Below are 17,378 nucleotides of genomic sequence, written 5' to 3' on the forward strand. Positions count from 1 at the left end.
CAGTCAGCGGCTCTGACCCGGAGTTCGGCAGGAATGTTGGAGAACCCTTGATAGGCCCAGAGGCCGAGGGGAGGCCCCTAGTGCCATTTGTTGTCCCTGGAACGAGCAGCAGCCCATCACGATGCAGGATCGGCTAGGCAGCAGGATTGCCCCTGCGCCACGCTCCTCGGAGGTGTTTGGGGGCCAACCAGGCTGAGCTGAATTTTGGGCACCCTGAGTTTGGTCGGGCCCGCGTGGTGGGCGAGGATTTATCCACTCTCCCACACAGTATCTGAGGTAGGACATCGCGTCGGGAGATGCCGATCGAGAGTGATACAGCATTATGGCAGTGTCACCTGTGCAGGGTAGGGTTGGAACCTGGGGTGCCGTGGAACTGTGAAACAATAGTCCCCGAGAGGCATGTTGACGGAGCACAAAAGTGGGCGAAAAAGAAAAAAAGATGGCAGGGAAGGGATACGAATACGAGGGACTGGTAGTCACGTGCTACATACGCGTATAGATTACATGATAAGATGTAATATGTCACGTGTCACGGTCAATGCACTGACATAAGCGGATTGTGCTGACGTCATGACAATGTCATGGCACGTGATGTTATCTGCTGTGACAGTGACAGCATCATGTGTATGCCATGCATTGCACACTCGATTCATGGACCTGGAACTGCCGATCTACCAGGAATTTCCCAGTGCAACCAACAGATCCCCGTCATGACATCACAGACGGCCCGGAGTCTATCACTAAGCACACAACATATATAGAGCAGTCATCCCTTGCTAGATGGCATACAATTCTACATCTCTCACATCACATCTAAAGCCCTTACATTATTCACATCACACAAAATGGATAAGCTTTCCGGATTGGCCTCCAAGCTCGGTGGAGGAAACAAGTCCAACGACCAGGGTGCCGGTGGCTCCGGCCAGCAGGAGGACTACCTCGACAAGGGTGGGTTGCTTGATTGTGCAGCTAGCCAGCTGGCATGTGCGTCATGGCAGGGATGGGCTGATATCATATAGGTCTCGACTCGGTGGAATCCAAGTACAGTGGGGGCAAGATCGATCCGCAGAAGATGCGCTCCACCAACGAGAAGATTACCGATGGCGCTCGTACCAAGTTTGAGGGTGCTACTGGGTAGGTTGCTTCATGGTTTCTGGTGACTTAGCTAACTGGCTTGGGAATAGACACAAGGTTCCGGAGAAGATCTCCAACTAGACACTTCTTCACAATGAGGGTATGAATTGGGTGGAGCTGGATAATTATTTATGCATGCTATGCTATGACGTTAATGAAAACAAACCAATCACATTCGTTGAAATGACGACAACAAACTCTGTAGTCCTCCTGTACTACTCCGCTGCGGCATCAAATACCGCGTGTTCATCCGACACAGCTGCAACATGGTCTGCACCTCCTGTGGCACCGCTGTCTGACTCCGCTGGTATGATGCAACCAACCGCTCGTAATACCCCTGCGCTTCCACGTAATTCTTCCCTTCCATGTGCAACTTGGCCAGCATGTTCAGCGTGGACTGCACCTCGGGACAGCCCACCCCCATGCGGTTCTCCGCCCAAGTGAGGTACCGGACAAGCCATGGCGTCGCCTGATCGGTGTTGGATTGATGGTGAGGGGCCCAGATTCCGCGGTTGCGCCCTTGCGTCGCGTACATGACCCCCATCAGAGCCACGGTGCTCATCGTCTCGGGATGATCCGGTCCAAGGTACTCCTCCGCGCTGGCTAGCGCGCGCCGGAAGGTTTCCGAGGCGGTTGTGGTGCCGTTTGGTTCCAGCATTTGGATCCCCCCCTGCAGGCGCAGGCTGCGAATGCTGAGAGGATGGCGGGGGCCGAGGAGTTCGGTCAGCTCGCAGGAGATCTGCGTGATCGCCTGCACGAGCTGGTCGATCTCCGGGTTGAATCGCATCACCATCAATTCGGTGGTGTTATTGGATCGGCATGACAGCATTTGTTCTGCGGTGTCGAGGATGGATGCATAGACCCGAATATGGTTAAGCCCTAACAATTGGCGCAGACGCTCGGTAACCTTTTCCGACGTCTGTACGGCTTCTTCCCGTCGTTGCAGGACACTATATGCGGCAGCTAGACGGCGACGCGTGTCCAGAGTATCGAGGGCATCTTCTCCGATAGTCATTTGCTGGCGCGCGAGCACATTCGCACACACCGATTCAGCTTCCTGGCCTTTTCCCTGATGGCAGAGTATCTCCCCAATGATACTCTCGGCCTTCATCGCGAGAGGATGTCGCTTATCGAACACCCGCTGGCTGTTAGCAGCGACCCATTGTGCCCATTCTGATGCCTTGGTGAAGTATCCGGACTCGAGGTCGATTTCCGCCAGATTGTAGCCGATCTCCAGGGTGCTGTGGTGGTCGGGGCCGAGCGATCGCAAATGGTCCTGGAAGATGGCATACTCTAGCCTCCGAGCCTCGTCCCATCGCCAGTTGTTCTTGTGCTCTGCTGCTTGGATTGATCGCGCATCGTTGTCGACTGCGGTGTAGAGAACGCCGATGACTCGCTTGGTTGTGGGTTGGGGGGTGATCGGTGGGGGGTATGGGATGCTGCTATTCACTGGGAGACGCGGGGGGAGGGGAGGCGCGGGGTGAGAGGCTGTGGAAGGCTGCGGAATGTACCCTTGGTCGGCGATAAGCACCTGATCGGCGATTTGTTTGATGTTGCCCTTGATTAACTTGTACATCGGGCCTCGGCTGCCGACTTTGCACATTTGTGAATGGTCGGCGTCGAGTTTCAGCCGGGTTTCCCGCTGACCAGGGAGTCCAAGCACGGCCGATTCTTCATCTACGACCAACTGAATCTGTCAGTCAGTGGTTGAGATAGAGATCTCGATGAGACTTACATGGCTCACCGATGCCGGACCGGCACCTCCCAAGAAGACTTCCTTGCCTTCCACAAAGCTGACCACCCGATAATCCTCCAGCTGATGCGAAAATCGGCTTGTCATCTGCCGGGTGAATAGCGAGTTGTGCTCTAGACAATCGAGGAGGTCGTTACTAGCGTGTCCCTTGGCGACAAACCGGGCCACTTTTGCAGCGATTTTGCCCAGCTCGACCCCTTTGGTGCCTCGATGCGGACAGCCAAAGAATACCAGCCCACAGGTGTTGTTGCGAATGGAGGTGTATTTGGGGTCTTCGTGTGCGTTCAACAAAGCCTATGCGATTGATTAGCTTGAGGGGTTTGTCAATGAAAGGACATACCTGTTTGATAACCAAGCCGCCTAAGCTATGTCCGATAAAGATGATCTTTGGCGGTCGCACATTCTGCAATGCCTTAGAAAACAGTATGCTCGATTATGAATATGATGGGCCCATACCAACTGTGGACTCCGCTCCAAGTCCAGCAGATTCAACAACGTATTCGCATGATCCTTGACACTAGCCGTGGACATGCTCTGCGGATTCGTGATGGTCGAGTTATACCCATAGACAAAGATCCGGGCCTGGGGGATATCCTGGGGGAGGTAGTCCCTTGGCCAGAAAGTCCCATTCTCGTGTCTCCATGTTTCAAAGGGATGGTCGTTCTTCCCTCGGGGGTTTAGACCATGCACGAAGACCAAACTAGGATATTTAACAAACTGTTCAGGACAGTACTGTGGTGTGGACAGCACTCACTCGACTTTAGGTTGCTCGGGGGAGTAAATCTCTTCTAAGAATGGGAACTCGTGTCTGGAGGTGTCTTCCATTACTGCTGCGGAGGAGTATACTGTGGGTTGAATGTAGCGATGATGTGATGACTTGGTCAGGGTGAAAGAGAAGATCAACACCGCGGGAGAAAAGGGCATTAGGACCTCATATCATGAGACACGAGCCCTGGAGAATACGAAAGCCCTAACCAATCGGTTATAGTTTCCCTAATACACATGAATACGATGACAGTAACGTGAGCACTCAGCCTGTTCCTGAAGAGTGAACCCTGGTGAAGTGAGGCGCAGGTCACATCCCTGCCTCTCTTCCCGATAGGTCAGGGAATACGAGATAGCACGCGGAATGCCATGCAGCTTATTCTTGGCTGCTGTCTTGGTGTGAGTTCATCATTGATCAGATCGTAATTTTGCGTATGTATGTATGTATGTATGTATGTATGTATGCTTCCGCAGGTTATCGTGGTGGTGGTGGTGGATAATCAACGCCAACCCAACCAATGCAAACATCCTACCTACCAAGCCCCAACAATCCCCGCGATAGGAATATCAATACCAGTGGTATACGAACTACTATCGCTAAGCAGATACACATACGCGCCTCCTAACTCACGCGGATCAGCCAGCCGAGGCATCCCGCCGTAGTTTTCCATTTTAGCATCCCAGTCTGGAGAACTCTCGATGTAATATGTCATGGCAGTGCGGACAAAACCGGGGGAGATGCTATTCACGCGGATGCCGTGTTTACTCCACTCCATTGCCAAGGTATGACACATGTTTCGGACTGAAGTTAAACATACCCGTTAGCCTTGCAGTGGTTGGAGGAACAGCCACCACTTACCTGCGGCTTTGGTAGCGCCGTACGGTGCAGAGGGGGCAGCCTGACAAGTCAATACACATCATACTCCTAGAGTAGAACCATACTCACGCGATTCGGACGATAAGACGTCATACTAGACGTCATAACAATCGAGCCCTTAATACCCAGCTCGATGAACTTTCTCGCGACGATCTGCGCACAGAAATACGCGCCGAATACCTACACTCATCAGCCCCTGAATATCACACCAGCCCTCTCGCTACACTCACATTAAGATTAAACATGCGTTCCAACTCCGGCCGCTCGAATTTCAGCGCCGGTTGATGTTTAGTCATTCCCGCATTGGCCACCAGACCATCAATGCGTCCCGTTTCCTCCACGATCTGGTTGATGGCCTTTTCGATACTCTCCTCGGAGGTCACATCCGTGTGGATATATCGGAAATTCGGGAATCGGGATTGAAGGGCGATGGTTTCTTCGCCCGGTTCCATCAGGTCCAGTGAGTAGATGGCTTTGGCGGAATTGGCGAGACAGACTTCGGCGATGCCGAGACCGATGCCGCGGTTGGCGCCGGTGATGGCGATGATTTTTTCGGCGAGGGTGATTTGCCAGGTGAAGGTTGGGGAGGGCATCGTGTTTTGAAAGGGGGCAGCTGTATCTGTGGGGGTTGGAGACATTGTGGTGTAGTTGTGTTGCTTGGTGTGTTCTTGATGTTGATAGATAAGGAGGCCTTGGATTTATATCTGGCGATCAGGGTCACAGGTGGAAATTTGACGTCACGATGAACTTGCCCCTCCTTTGATTGAGCTGCAACATGGGTGCTATATATAACGTGGATTCCCCGCGATCGGAGATCGGCCAGTTGAGTTCTGGAGGGGCTGCCTCGGCTCGAGGCACCTGCAGTCAGTGAACAACTCATCATCCGTCGGAAGGATGCTCACCCATCTACAGCCAGTAATAAGTGCAACAGATCCCTGCAAGACTGCATGTATTAGTGGAATATGGGTGGTCTGATCGTTTCCTGGTGCATATGGTCAGGGAAGCAGATCTTTGGGGAGATGCGCCCGCATAGTAGGTATGAAACAGGTCCAAAATGTGGTTGGGTTCGTTCATTGGCTCGTAAGAATACATTGATCGCAGGCTGCCCAGAATCCAAATAGATCTTGCTCTCATCATGGTCCGTATATCTGCTAATAGTTTGGCAGGACCGTTGCGCAGCATTGACATGAAGTAGAGCTCAAGGCTCTTGATCACTGCCAGATAACAGCACAAATATCCCTCGTGTGCTGACTACTTCAGACCGACTAGCTCATCAGGACCAATGCTATACTGCAAATACAGAAAGTCCATCTTTCTGGTATTTCAACTCGAGATCATTCCGCAACGAGTATCGCGGCCAACACACCCGCCGCTCAAAAACACCAATCAGGTCGAGCAACGCAGCTCGCTCATGCGGAGTATGGACACTCATTCCGGCTGCATAACATCAGCGACCGTCATCTAATGAAAGAATCATCTTACCCCCAAATACACAATACAGGCACATCAAGCTTGCAGCCAGATCGTCCTCGCTTACGGTTCGGGCAATCCCGCAAATGGTATTCACAGACGTGGTGAGCAGCTTCTGAGCAGCCCGGTAATCTTGGAAGCCGCCCACCGACGGACGGTGCGATATCACCAGGATTCTAGCTAGACTGTGTATTTGCAAAGCGGCCGCATATGATGCAGGGTGCACCCATATCGGTGGGAACACGTCTGTATGCTGTGGAGTGGGAAGTGGGCTGAACTCCGGGGGCAGATAGTCCTGCCATTCCTGCAGCATGTAAAGTAGCTCGTTGCCTCGTTCCAGGCGGCTTTGAATATCTTTCGATGCCGCTTCTTCACGTGATGCATAGTTCACGCATTGTGCAAGCAGGTAAGAAGCGAACCCTGCCAGTTCCGTGGGCTCCAGCGTGGAGATGTGTCGCTTGGGTCTCCAGAAGCTGAATACGCGACGACGTTCTCGCATTGCTACCCATACGTCCTGCCGAAGCCACGCCCACCAGATGGCCTGGCGGAGTCCGCCGCATTCGCCATCGTTGTTTTGGTATCTTTGAATCCAAAAGACCCCCTTGAGATGCCGTTCCCAGTCTCGGTTCGACCCATCCACCATTTCATACGTGCTAATTAACAGAGCCGTGGATATGATCTCATGGCTAGATGCGTAGCTGGGATATTGCATGGCCTTGTTTAGGTAATGCAGGGTCTCATAGTAATACTGGACTGCACTGTTGCGATCAACGTCCGGGAACTCCGCCACTTTTCTCCCATCGTCCCGGTGTCGAACGACCCCAGCACCGCGGCCCTGTGCCTTGTTGGCATGCCAAATGGACAGATGACGTGCCGACATGGCTAGCAGCGCCTTCATCACACCGATGTTCCTTAAGGCTAATTGTGGGATCTTGGTCGAGATTTGTCGGGTCGGGTCAAAAAAATCATACCAACTACTCATATTCTTCACAAAGTGATTGAAAATCTGGTATTCTTGATCGGTCAACTGGATTGGAGCAGGGGTACACCAGGACGAGGGATGATCGGGAAGGAGCTTTGGCTGGCCATCGGAAGTCTGCGGGATTCTATTTTCGATATCTGGATCCCGTTCAAAAGCGGCTGCTTGGAAGCTCTGATGTTCCCTAATGGAGTGTGGCTGGAGGTTCGAGTTGGACAAGTGGGGGTTTGGCGTCTGACATGCTGGATTGGGGTCTCGCTGCAGGGGTGAGAGAAGAAAGTTTCGATCCGCGTTCACTGCGTCATTAGCCAAGAGCTCGAACCAGCTTAATGGAGCAAGCCTGGTTGATACCGAAGAATCTGTCGCTGGAGATGGAGCAAAGTCGTTGGCTGGAGTGGTTGATGATACGCGATGGTTGTGGTTGACACCAATGTCGGGAGTCAGGGTTTGGCTGTGTCGAACCCCTGGCGATGCTGTGACGGATGCTGGCTGGCGGTCGGATGCTGCGTGTTCATGTTGACAGGCATCGATCAACACTCGAAGAGGCTCGTGAAGCTGTACCTGCGAGGTTAGTTGTGGGAAAGGGGAAGAGTGCGCGGCGACAGGTGTGCCAACCCCCCCTGCACTGGGGGTAGAATAATCATCCGACCCGTAGACACAGTCGCGATGACCTTTGGCGCAAGGACCGCATTGTGGACGAGCCTGTGACCAGTCAGCAATAAGGAATGTTCAGTGGGTGGTTCATGTTGAAATGTCGCACCTCATCACATTTGACGTGACGACGCTTGCAAATCAAGCTGCGGCAGTCAGCAGGTGAGGAATGCTGAGAGGGGAGAAAGTTCGGCAGGTGGGAGCGAACTGACCAGCCGGTGGTCGCGCGCAATCCTCGCCCGCGGGATTTGCGAGGCTTCCGAACGCCACGCGAGGTCCCCTGCGTAACATCGGCCATGGTCCCTCACATTATCGGGCAAGGTCGGCGACCCTATACCTCTGCAGAAACGGAATGGAGGGCAGGATGATCGATAGTCGGGGGTGACAGGTCGCGACGAGGACGGAATTGGCGTTCGTTCCCAAGTGGAGCAAGCGAGAAAAGCCGAATGCCTCCCACTTGTCCACTGCCGGCCGGCGTTGCTGATTCGCCCAGCAACTCCACCGGCGGCCCTCGAGACGAGGCCACGTGCGGGGATCGAACCATGCGAGGGAAGCATAGCATAAAGGATTACCCGAAATATGTACAGCGAAGTCTACAGTTGGGGAAAGACATGACATTCAGTAAGCCACACAAGGTAATGTTGTCAATTAGCTAAAGCTCCACACACTGTCTCGTTTCCGGTCTAATCCATAGAGACATCCTCCCCCTCTGGCATCTCAGTAGACGTCGCTCGATTCAGCGCACTAACATGCTGTTCTATCTCTTTCATCGCCTTCAGGTCGGTTTGGTCGTGAATAATCTGAAAGGAAACATCCCCCTTCACCCGCATCCTTGTCGTCAAAGCAATCGTCCTGACAAGATTAAAGGCTTCGGTGGTATCAATCCCATGCCAGGACTTTGGGCGCCCAAATGAATACCATTCAATTCCTCGGTCACGGCAGTTTGGCGGTAATGTAAGATCGAATATCACCCGAGAAAAGGGGGGGACCTTGCATAGTTCCTGCCTCCAGATCTTTGCCAGTGGTTGTAGATTGAGAATCTCTTGTCGATCTCGCACCGTGAAAACCATGCCTGGGTAAGGCGGATGCCGGCCTTCGTAGCGACAGCATGATTTGAATATGTCGGGTTTTCCCAGAGGGTGGAATAATCCCAGCCTTATCTGACGTGAATGAGGCACGGATTTCGGATCCATGCTCAGTTGGGACAGATCTTCGCTGATGCAGTATTCCTGCAGAAATCGCGGATCAGAGATATACTCGTCTAGAGACATTTTCAGAAGCAGAAGAGAAGTAGCCCAGAGAATGATGAGATATAGTGAGAGTAGTGAGAGTAGTGAGTGTAGTGAGATGAAAGTCAAAGCAAAGGCAAATACAGAAAGGCAAGTCTCTCGAAAGAATGACGTCAAATGAAATATGTGATCTAAGGAGGAGTCTGACCAGGTCTACTTCTGGCGGAAAGTTGCGGCAGCAATATTCAGGTCATGATGAGGTGAGGCCTGGCACGCCAACAACGTAACCATCCGGCTTCCATTTCATTGTGCCATCTGTGCAACATCAGCAGAAGTTTGATCAAATCCAGCATGTCTCGTCAAGCTGCCATTTGACAGAATCATGGTTGATATGAGCCATTACAAAAAAGCGGAGAACGTATTGTGTACTGTCACGCGCGGGGATTGCGATAGAAGCCCGGGCGCATCCATGGCAGGGAAGGCGGCATCTAGGCAAAGGCCTCAGGCATTAGACCACCACAGGATATCAGGTAAATACGAACAGTGACTGGGAGCCATCATAGCTTCAATATATACATTCGGAGTACATGTGTACTACCCGTAACAGCCACTCCGCCAATCTCTTAGACCACAGGCCATCCACTGGAAAAGTCGATTGTGTTCCATCCAAACTGCGCCTCGTCATCGGCATACCCGATCGTGGTGTTCATGTAGTGGTAGTAGAGAATGGGACCAAGGTCGGCATCATCATAGACACCCCTGGATTGAGTTAGCCACGATATCCTGCATTATCTTCAGGTCCACTTACTGTCCACCAGGTCCATAGACTGTCCCGTGGCTTTCGAGAACCATCGTGCCCCCGCCATCAGTGCAAGCCGTACCATCGGCGTCAACCTGACCGAATCAATACCAATTTATTTTCAAGGTAAGGAAAACTTACAAAATCGCCCGTGGGTGATGTCGAGCGACAGACTTTGATATGGTACTCTTCGCCGGCAGCGGGCATGGATGTAGTATATCCACAGCAGATACCTGCCGAGTAAAACAAATAGTAGTAATCCCCATACTGGTACATGTATGAAGCCTCCTCCGCATGGGTCCCGGAAGGGTCATAGGCAAGATTGTAGGAGGACGAGGCAGCCTTGGTCGGAGTGGAGTCCATAGGGACTTGGTAGAGGTCGTCCCAGAACGACCCAAAGTTGATATAGTACGTGCCATCCGCATAGATCAGGTTAGGGTCAATGGCGTTGTATATCTTCGAGGAAGAAGACACAATGCCGGTCGAGCCATGATCGGTCCATGTGTCATATTCCATGGTTTCCGACGTCGCAAGTCCAATGGCCGAGTCTTGAGACCCGAAGGTGGAAACCGCATAGTACACGTAGTAGAGGCCATCGATATAGGAGACATCGGGGGCCTAGACTGTCAGCCATATGATTAAGCATTAGAAAGGGGAATCTACCCAGAGATCATCATTGCCATCGAGATCGATCGACGAACCGTCCGGCAGCATAGACCCGACACTGGTCCATGGACCCTCAATGGAGGATGCAGAGACGTAGGAGATCTTGTCTCCCGTGGAAAAGCGAAACCAGGTACCGTCAGACTCCCTTCGAATCAAACCGGGATCGTGCACGGTGCAAACACCCGAGCAAGCTCCGGGTTCAGCATAGCCATGCACCAGGCTGGCCAGTAGGGGGACCGACGCAACGGATAATAGCAGATACATGGTGATGCAGCCCGATGTTACATGTGGATGGCCTCTGAAGAAGTCCAGTTTCAATGCCTTTTATACATTTTGTCAGGCAGATATGAATTCCACCGGGAAGCTCCTTCCATCATTCGTGGACAAAGTGGATTTGTTTTCCGCCGGTCGGAGCTCCCTCCGTTCTATTTTCGTCGTTTCGTGGGTGCTGAGAGTGACATTGGAAACAGCAATATTCCGGAGGCACCACACTGCAGCCTCAGCCCTATAGTGTTGATCGGCACATTAGCATCGCAAGAGAGACTGCACACCCACCACAGGTAGGTGAGTAAGCTGCAGGGCATACAATGGTGGAAGGATTCATGACCGTGTGTGTATGCAGCCGTAATTCAAATAGAAGTGACATGATGTCAGTGACGGGATTTACTGGGGGTCTGATCCTGCAGCATTATTAAATGGCAGCGTTAGCGCTGACCCCGCAGGGACACGGTCGGTAGATGTATCGCCACGGCAGTTTTCGTCACAACATACAGCGGGTACAGCGGGAGTAATTTCCGATCTTCTCCATACCTGCATTTTTGTTACCACTAATTCTGGTTTATGTATGCAATCGATGGGCTTCAATACCAGGTAAGCAAAGCTGAATAATTCTGTTGGCATGCCGGCACATCTAGCAGAAAGCTAACCTTATTTTCCTCCTACTGCAGTGTTCTTTAAAAGAGGATATATGTGGGCTGCCTGTCTGCAGGATCCAACCACCGATGTACGTGAAAGGTTGGATTTGATCCAGCTATTAAGGATGCCTAAAGCTAGATACAGCCATTCTGATAATAGGGGCTTGTGTGGGCTGTTGGTATAATCACCACGTTAGGCAGCAGTGATCAGGCGGAGCCGTAAGCGAAAAGGCATTGACTCGGCCGACAGACTGAGGGCATTTCAGGATGATCGATGAGCCAATCTGTCATGCCATCTTTGTTACCTGATCAATGTCTGTATCAGCAAATATTATAAGGAGGTAGGAGAGCTGAGAATGCGGGTTGTGTTCAAAAGCGGCAGTCCCCGCGTCTTAGTACGGTGGACGATGAGCGCATCCCACTATCCTATCCTTTGGTTGGGTCGCCTCTGGCTCGATCAAAGGAACAAAAAACTTCCGACCAGTCGCTCATTATGTGCAATTGTATATCGTTGTATGGAATGACAGGAAGCTTGCACCAATCATCGCCTTAAGATAGCTTCAATCACATCGGCTGGGAACCTATCGTCCAGCGCGTTACGGACACCGTCGGATCTCAAGAGTGTTAACTCATGCAGTATGGCACTGTAACGAATTTAGCGCTGCCTAGTCTTATTCACTGCCATGTCGGCACTCATTAAGCGCACGTTTTTTTTCAAAGTTCACGCGCATGGGCATGCATGGCCTGGGAAACGCGGGGTAGATGCATTAGCGGATCGGAAATATTCCCCTGGAGTATATGTACCCCGTACGGAATTCTGCAGACAGATGATCATGTGCCATGTACTCTCATCTCAGGAAGTGATCAGCATCTTACCCAATCCTGAGTGGTTATCCCACCGGGATCGGCACTTTCTCTACCTTGTGTGCTGCCAATCTCTTATCTCGTTTTGGTTAAAAGAAGGGACGTTAGCAACCGGAGAATCATGTGGAGCTAACAGTGAGGGAATGGAGAAACATTCTATCCAGGAAAAACCATGTCGCGTACCGTCACCCTTGCTTGGAATTTGGTCAACCGGTCCGCATATGGCAATAACCCGGGGTCCATGAAGAAAAGCTTATTGCTGACATTCTAGGTTGAATATAAGGCCAGAGCTCCACTATGTCGAGGTCCGTACTTGACGCATTGCATACCAACTAGACTCGGAGTCAAAGCATGTATCCACGCAAGAGGCAACAATCTCGTCGGGATGTGGTGCGTGAAGGGTATACAGAGGCAATCTGAAGTTGATAGTGTCCGAATAAGGACTTCCGATCATGCCATGGCAGATCATATAGTATATAGGAAGGATTATTTCTATGACATTCACTTCCCACGATGCCAGATCTAACAGAATATATTCTTGGTGGGTGCTGACTGGCCCGAGTGTCCTTGTCCGGAATGACCACCACTCCTCGAATGTTTGAGCCCAAGTTTGACAGAGTGGATCCGCAGTCATACTGCCATAGTGAAGTTGTTATGTCACACTCACTTGGGAATTTATTCGTACCTTGAGTAAGAGGACCAAGGAACACCTTCTTGCAGGTTATATCTCGAATGCTTTACAAGATTCCTGATGATGTGTAAGATCTTTAAGCTTACCAAGTATTCTTCAGGTCGAAAAACAGAGAGAGAAGTGTGATGCGTCCTGAATCGTAAGGTCGTAAGGTGTCAGCGGGCGGGTGAATGGCGCGAGTCCCACCGCCTCGGATAAAACCACCCCGCGGCCACGAGCATCTCATCATCACCTTCATCATGACTCACCCAGCTGCATTTACCTCTATCCCCATCCTTGACTACTCCCAGATATCGTCTCCTGACACCAAAACCACATTTCTTTCCGACCTGCGAAATGCTCTGGTCAACGTGGGCTTCTTCTACCTGGTCAACGCCCCGATCGCGACCGGGGTGCGCGACGAGTTGATCGACAAGACATTCCATCTGTTTGATCTGCCCCTGGAGAAGAAGGTGGAGATTGAAATGGTCAACAGTAAACATTTCCTAGGATACTCCCGACTTGGAGCAGAGACCACTGCCCGTCAGACCGATTATCGGGAGCAGTTCGATGTGCGTCGCAACCTCGGCAACCGTCGCCATGCTGACCCCTGTAGTTTGCAACGGAGTTGCCTCCGCCCCCTCCCGACGCCCCTCTGTACCGCAACATCCGAGGACCCAATCAGGTGCGTCTTCTGAATCATGTGATTGCATCGCGAAATATCTAATGAGGCGCAGTGGCCTGATGAGACAGCCATCCCGGGCTTCCGTCATGCCGTAGAGGCATACCTGGCCGAAATGAGTCCGATTGCTGAAGCATTCAGGATCCTGATCGCAGAAGCTCTAGATCTACCCCCGACCGCGCTGCAGCAATTCTTCGAAAACCCAACCCAACAGAAGCTCAAACTGATCAGATATCCCCCTCCCGCGGCACCATCCGAGGGTCAAGGCGTGGGAGCCCACAAGGATTCCGAGTTTTTGACCTTCCTGCTGCAAGCAACACCGCATACAGGACTGGAAGTTCAGAACAAAGCCGGCGAGTGGATCCCCGCACCGCCCATGCAGGACTCGCTGGTGGTCAATATCGGTCGGGCGCTTGAGGCCATCACGGGCGGGGTGTGCACGGCCACCACTCACCGCGTTAGCTTAGCACCGGGCAATTTCGTGGATGCGCAGGGACTGCCGCTCGGATCCCGGTTTTCCATCCCCGTGTTCCAGGGGATGAGCCTGGATCTGTCGGCGGAGAACATCTCCCTGGACATCCCGGCGCATATTAGAAATTTAATCAAAGATGACAAAGTGAGGTCGGATGCAGAGGCGACGTTTAATCGCATGTTTCGAGGGAATGTCGGCGAGGGGACCCTTGTGCACCGGGTCATGAGTCACCAAGATGTCGGGCGTCGGTGGTATCCGGAGTTGTTGGATTGGGCCTTGGCTGAGTATGAGAAGTAATGACCCGAATGTCTCAGTTGAACTGCCTATGAGGTAGTGTGTCTGGCAAGGCTGTAGCGGGATCAGCTGCATCAAAGGGGTCCAAGGCACGCCCGATGCCGAACAAGACCGCGCTAAGACAGGGGTTGCATCATTCGTATTGGTTCAAGCCGACCCCTATTTCAAAGGCCTCATATTTCGCTCGTCATGCCCTGGTTGACCAACCAATCCCGGTTCGCCTTGCTTCGGTCGGCACCTTGGTCCGAGATTAATGCACAGTCATGAAAATGAATAAGGCTGAAGTGGTGCCTATAAAACATATCATCTCCCTTGCCTATTACCCGGCAGTTGACTCAGTGACTCCCCATAATCAACACCATGGAGCGACGACGTCTGCACTACTACCCCGGCTACGGGTCGGCTGCTTCAACATGTAGCGCAAATAATGCCTTCTCGTCCAAGGAGTCAAGGATAGTTCTTGCATTCTCTGCCCTCTACTTTCTCGTGTACTGCTGCCTTTCTGCTATTGCGGCCACTCGTTTCTTTTCCAGCAAGAGAAGAGCCAGCACATTTAGACGATGGTTCCTCTTTGGTGTCTCGATTTACTCTATGATCATGTACGTCTCCTCCTGAGAACGAGACAGGATTACTAACGCCCCAGTTCACAAATTATATACATTGTCATTATTACTCTCTGGGAATGCGAAGTTATCGATTCACCGACCTACAATCTCACCACCATCTCAATAGATTGGTTTGATTATCTAGGATATTATGCTCTCTATGCAGTGATCCTGCTCCCCATCTGTCGACGTCTTCACCAGCAAGCCCAAAATGACAGGTTAATCGTCGTCACTCACTCTGTCTGTCTTGCACTCCTGGGAATCCTTTTCATCGCCGCCCTGGCTCTGGAAACCGACATCGCGAACGGAATCTACAACTCACAGAACTATACCTTTTATAACCTGGTCAAACCTGAGCGGGACCTTCGCACAGCGTGCTATGCTTTCGAGGTGGTTGCCATGTTAATGGCCGCAGCCAGTATGATTAAGGCTATGATGCGAGCACCCCACCTACGAAAGGGGGTAAGTTGACGTTCAATATTGGTTATTGATCTAACAGATATAGACACTTGGTTCATCTCTCGCCGTCCTCATCATCTCCTGCCTCGGATTACCTCTCACCAGGCTCGCCGGCTATGTCGAGTCTTCCTATTGGGTAGTTAAGACCCAAAGCGAGGTTGCCTATGCGAACCGCTCGCTGGAGGCACGGATATTCATTATGTACTTTTTCTACTCTTGCGCCTTTCTGAGTGCGCTGTTAGTGGCTGGGTTTCGTCGCCTGGCGAATGATTCATACAAGTGGACTCGGACAGCTGCAATGGGACCTGTCTATGCGCCGGAAGAACATCCGATCCGACAAGCCTAGCTCAGGTTGTTCAATGTTCAGCCCTGAGAAGAAGTCCACTTGAAGTAATGAATAATACTCTATAGTATGATAATGATAATCCTAGGATCTAATCGGCCCTTTCTGAAATCTCAGGTATTATCTGTTGGGATTCATCCGCTTTTGAAATTATTCCCTAGCTGGCAGATATCTCTTTTGGTCTAGATGGGAGCTTCCAACTTACTATCTACCACACCAGATTTCCCCTCACACCTACACTGTACAAAAGATGCGGGCAACTGCTGACTACCATTCCATCTAGCCAGCAGTCCACAACCATCTAATCCACCCCATCCACCTCATTCCCATCCCTCCCCCCCTTAGCTTCCTCAGCATTCTCCTCATTATCCCCATCCTTCCCATTTTTCCTATCCTCATCCAAAACCACCGTGAAACAAACCACCAAATACACCTCCCCCGTCCCCCGATCCTTCAAAACATACCTCAACACATTATTCTTCTCACTCACATACTTTCCAATACGAAAACTGATCCCCGGGATCCGAATTGCGAATTCTATTACCCATCAGCAAACCAGCCACATCCCCCTTCCCCAACCCCACCCCTAAAAAGGAAAAGAAGATGGGGGGAAATAAAACAAACCATTAAAATCCAAAAACCCATTCCCAAACTCAACCCCATACCTTCTCCCCTCCTCAAACACAAACTCCTTTCTCTTCTCCTCTGAGAGAAAATACGATCTCCGCGACGATGCACTCTCAGGCATATCATACCCCTTCCTCACATCAACACCATCCCCAACACCCCCTTCAGTAACAATCACATCCTCATCTGCACCCCAAACCCCATCACCACCCTCCCCGAATCCACCAACAGAAAACTGATTCCACGACGCCAAACCCGGACTATACAAATATGGCTTATCAGCATACGCATCCCCCTCTAGCGAGGGATCCAACGTCGACTTGACAATCTTCAACGCGGTGTTGAATCCCGGCGGAAGGTAGGAGCGAATCGGATGGTCGAAGTCATTTCCGAAGAGGAGGTTGTTCCCGTTGATGGGGTGTGTGGTGGGCGTGAAGGTGAAGGTTAGGGAGTAGAGGTTTTTGGTGAAGGGGGGGTGGGTGAAGTATCGGGATGTGGGGGGGGAGGTGGTTGGGTGGCCTGTTTTTTGTTAGTGGTGTTGTTGGGGGTGGTGGTGGAGGGGGAGTGGGAAGAGGGGGGGGTATGTGCCTGTGTAATCTTTGATACGGACCCAGAGGTTTGTGGAGAGGTGGGTGTTTTCCAGGTGTAGTGGAGAGGGACTGTTCACGGTGATGGTTTGGTGGGTGCTTGGGTCGTAGGATGTTCCTGCGGTGATTTTTAAGCGGTGGTTTTGGGGGCGGGTGGTGGTGGTGGAGAACATGTTTGGGATATGTGCTGTGTGGTCTATTGGGGAGTATGTTGAAGTATGAAGGTGAGGGGATTTGTGAGGGAGGTAATAGAGGTACAGTGCAACTATTGGTGATGAAGTTTGGTGTTGTCGACAAGTCTAGTTTGGATGATAGATCGATAGTCTTGAAGTCGTTACGTCGGTGACGTAGTTGATTGCGGCAGATTGTTGGTGGGGGAGATTAGATACGGCATAAAGTGCATTACTCCGGCTAGTCATCGGAAAGAGGTTTATGCAGAATTATGATGGCAAAGAGACACGGGTGATCATCAACCCTCAAACATTCAAACTCTCTATGTTTATCGCAACGGTCGCGATCTGACAGCTCCAAAAGCCAA

The 17,378-nt window shown here is 51.5% G+C and overlaps 9 protein-coding genes across 9 annotated transcripts; 3 read left to right on the forward strand and 6 right to left on the reverse strand.

The window, feature by feature from the left end:
- Positions 1-845: 845 nt before the first annotated feature.
- On the forward strand, positions 846-1,215 carry BO94DRAFT_590171 (uncharacterized protein; the record flags this gene model as incomplete). Its single annotated transcript, XM_025615999.1, has 3 exons — positions 846-948; positions 1,020-1,134; positions 1,185-1,215. 3 exons carry the CDS (start codon positions 846-848, stop codon positions 1,213-1,215), a joined length of 249 nt encoding a protein of 82 aa, XP_025462751.1.
- Positions 1,216-1,243: 28 nt separating this feature from the next.
- BO94DRAFT_526653 (LipA and NB-ARC domain protein) lies at positions 1,244-3,764 on the reverse strand. The gene is made up of 5 exons (XM_025610358.1): positions 3,642-3,764; positions 3,344-3,587; positions 3,228-3,290; positions 2,870-3,181; positions 1,244-2,821 (listed from the first exon to the last, which is right to left on the reverse strand). The coding sequence occupies exons 1-5, from the start codon at positions 3,710-3,712 to the stop codon at positions 1,304-1,306; spliced, it is 2,208 nt and encodes a 735-aa protein (XP_025462752.1). The 5' UTR covers positions 3,713-3,764; the 3' UTR covers positions 1,244-1,303.
- Positions 3,765-4,073: 309 nt separating this feature from the next.
- On the reverse strand, positions 4,074-5,283 carry BO94DRAFT_539721 (short chain alcohol dehydrogenase). The gene is made up of 4 exons (XM_025612762.1): positions 4,760-5,283; positions 4,599-4,709; positions 4,512-4,551; positions 4,074-4,454 (listed from the first exon to the last, which is right to left on the reverse strand). The coding sequence occupies exons 1-4, from the start codon at positions 5,165-5,167 to the stop codon at positions 4,186-4,188; spliced, it is 828 nt and encodes a 275-aa protein (XP_025462753.1). The 5' UTR covers positions 5,168-5,283; the 3' UTR covers positions 4,074-4,185.
- Positions 5,284-5,814: 531 nt separating this feature from the next.
- Positions 5,815-7,985, reverse strand: BO94DRAFT_628258 (Zn(II)2Cys6 transcription factor; the record flags this gene model as incomplete). The annotated part of the gene is made up of 4 exons (XM_025617471.1): positions 7,842-7,985; positions 7,739-7,775; positions 6,012-7,680; positions 5,815-5,966 (listed from the first exon to the last, which is right to left on the reverse strand). Exons 1-4 carry the CDS (start codon positions 7,925-7,927, stop codon positions 5,815-5,817), a joined length of 1,944 nt encoding a protein of 647 aa, XP_025462754.1. The 5' UTR covers positions 7,928-7,985.
- A 247-nt stretch (positions 7,986-8,232) lies between these two features.
- On the reverse strand, positions 8,233-9,173 carry BO94DRAFT_267215 (uncharacterized protein). The gene has a single exon (XM_025606533.1). It carries the CDS (start codon positions 8,898-8,900, stop codon positions 8,313-8,315), a length of 588 nt encoding a protein of 195 aa, XP_025462755.1. The 5' UTR covers positions 8,901-9,173; the 3' UTR covers positions 8,233-8,312.
- A 270-nt stretch (positions 9,174-9,443) lies between these two features.
- On the reverse strand, positions 9,444-10,748 carry BO94DRAFT_267436 (arabinan endo-1,5-alpha-L-arabinosidase). Its single transcript, XM_025606534.1, has 4 exons — positions 10,321-10,748; positions 9,799-10,275; positions 9,667-9,752; positions 9,444-9,617 (listed from the first exon to the last, which is right to left on the reverse strand). Exons 1-4 carry the CDS (start codon positions 10,585-10,587, stop codon positions 9,482-9,484), a joined length of 966 nt encoding a protein of 321 aa, XP_025462756.1. The 5' UTR covers positions 10,588-10,748; the 3' UTR covers positions 9,444-9,481.
- A 2,283-nt stretch (positions 10,749-13,031) lies between these two features.
- On the forward strand, positions 13,032-14,222 carry BO94DRAFT_477101 (isopenicillin N synthase family dioxygenase; the record flags this gene model as incomplete). The annotated part of the gene is made up of 3 exons (XM_025608629.1): positions 13,032-13,343; positions 13,388-13,456; positions 13,509-14,222. The coding sequence occupies 3 exons, from the start codon at positions 13,032-13,034 to the stop codon at positions 14,220-14,222; spliced, it is 1,095 nt and encodes a 364-aa protein (XP_025462757.1).
- Positions 14,223-14,579: 357 nt separating this feature from the next.
- On the forward strand, positions 14,580-15,629 carry BO94DRAFT_477044 (uncharacterized protein; the record flags this gene model as incomplete). The annotated part of the gene is made up of 3 exons (XM_025608624.1): positions 14,580-14,818; positions 14,863-15,286; positions 15,330-15,629. 3 exons carry the CDS (start codon positions 14,580-14,582, stop codon positions 15,627-15,629), a joined length of 963 nt encoding a protein of 320 aa, XP_025462758.1.
- Positions 15,630-15,900: 271 nt separating this feature from the next.
- BO94DRAFT_539729 (DUF1769 domain-containing protein) lies at positions 15,901-17,291 on the reverse strand. The gene is made up of 3 exons (XM_025612763.1): positions 16,842-17,291; positions 16,251-16,772; positions 15,901-16,163 (listed from the first exon to the last, which is right to left on the reverse strand). The coding sequence occupies exons 1-3, from the start codon at positions 17,011-17,013 to the stop codon at positions 15,928-15,930; spliced, it is 930 nt and encodes a 309-aa protein (XP_025462759.1). The 5' UTR covers positions 17,014-17,291; the 3' UTR covers positions 15,901-15,927.
- Between the last annotated feature and the right edge of the window lie 87 nt (positions 17,292-17,378).

Source organism: Aspergillus sclerotioniger (assembly GCF_003184525.1).
Source record: "Aspergillus sclerotioniger CBS 115572 chromosome Unknown BO94scaffold_38, whole genome shotgun sequence".
NCBI classification, from domain to species: Eukaryota; Fungi; Ascomycota; class Eurotiomycetes; order Eurotiales; family Aspergillaceae; genus Aspergillus; species Aspergillus sclerotioniger.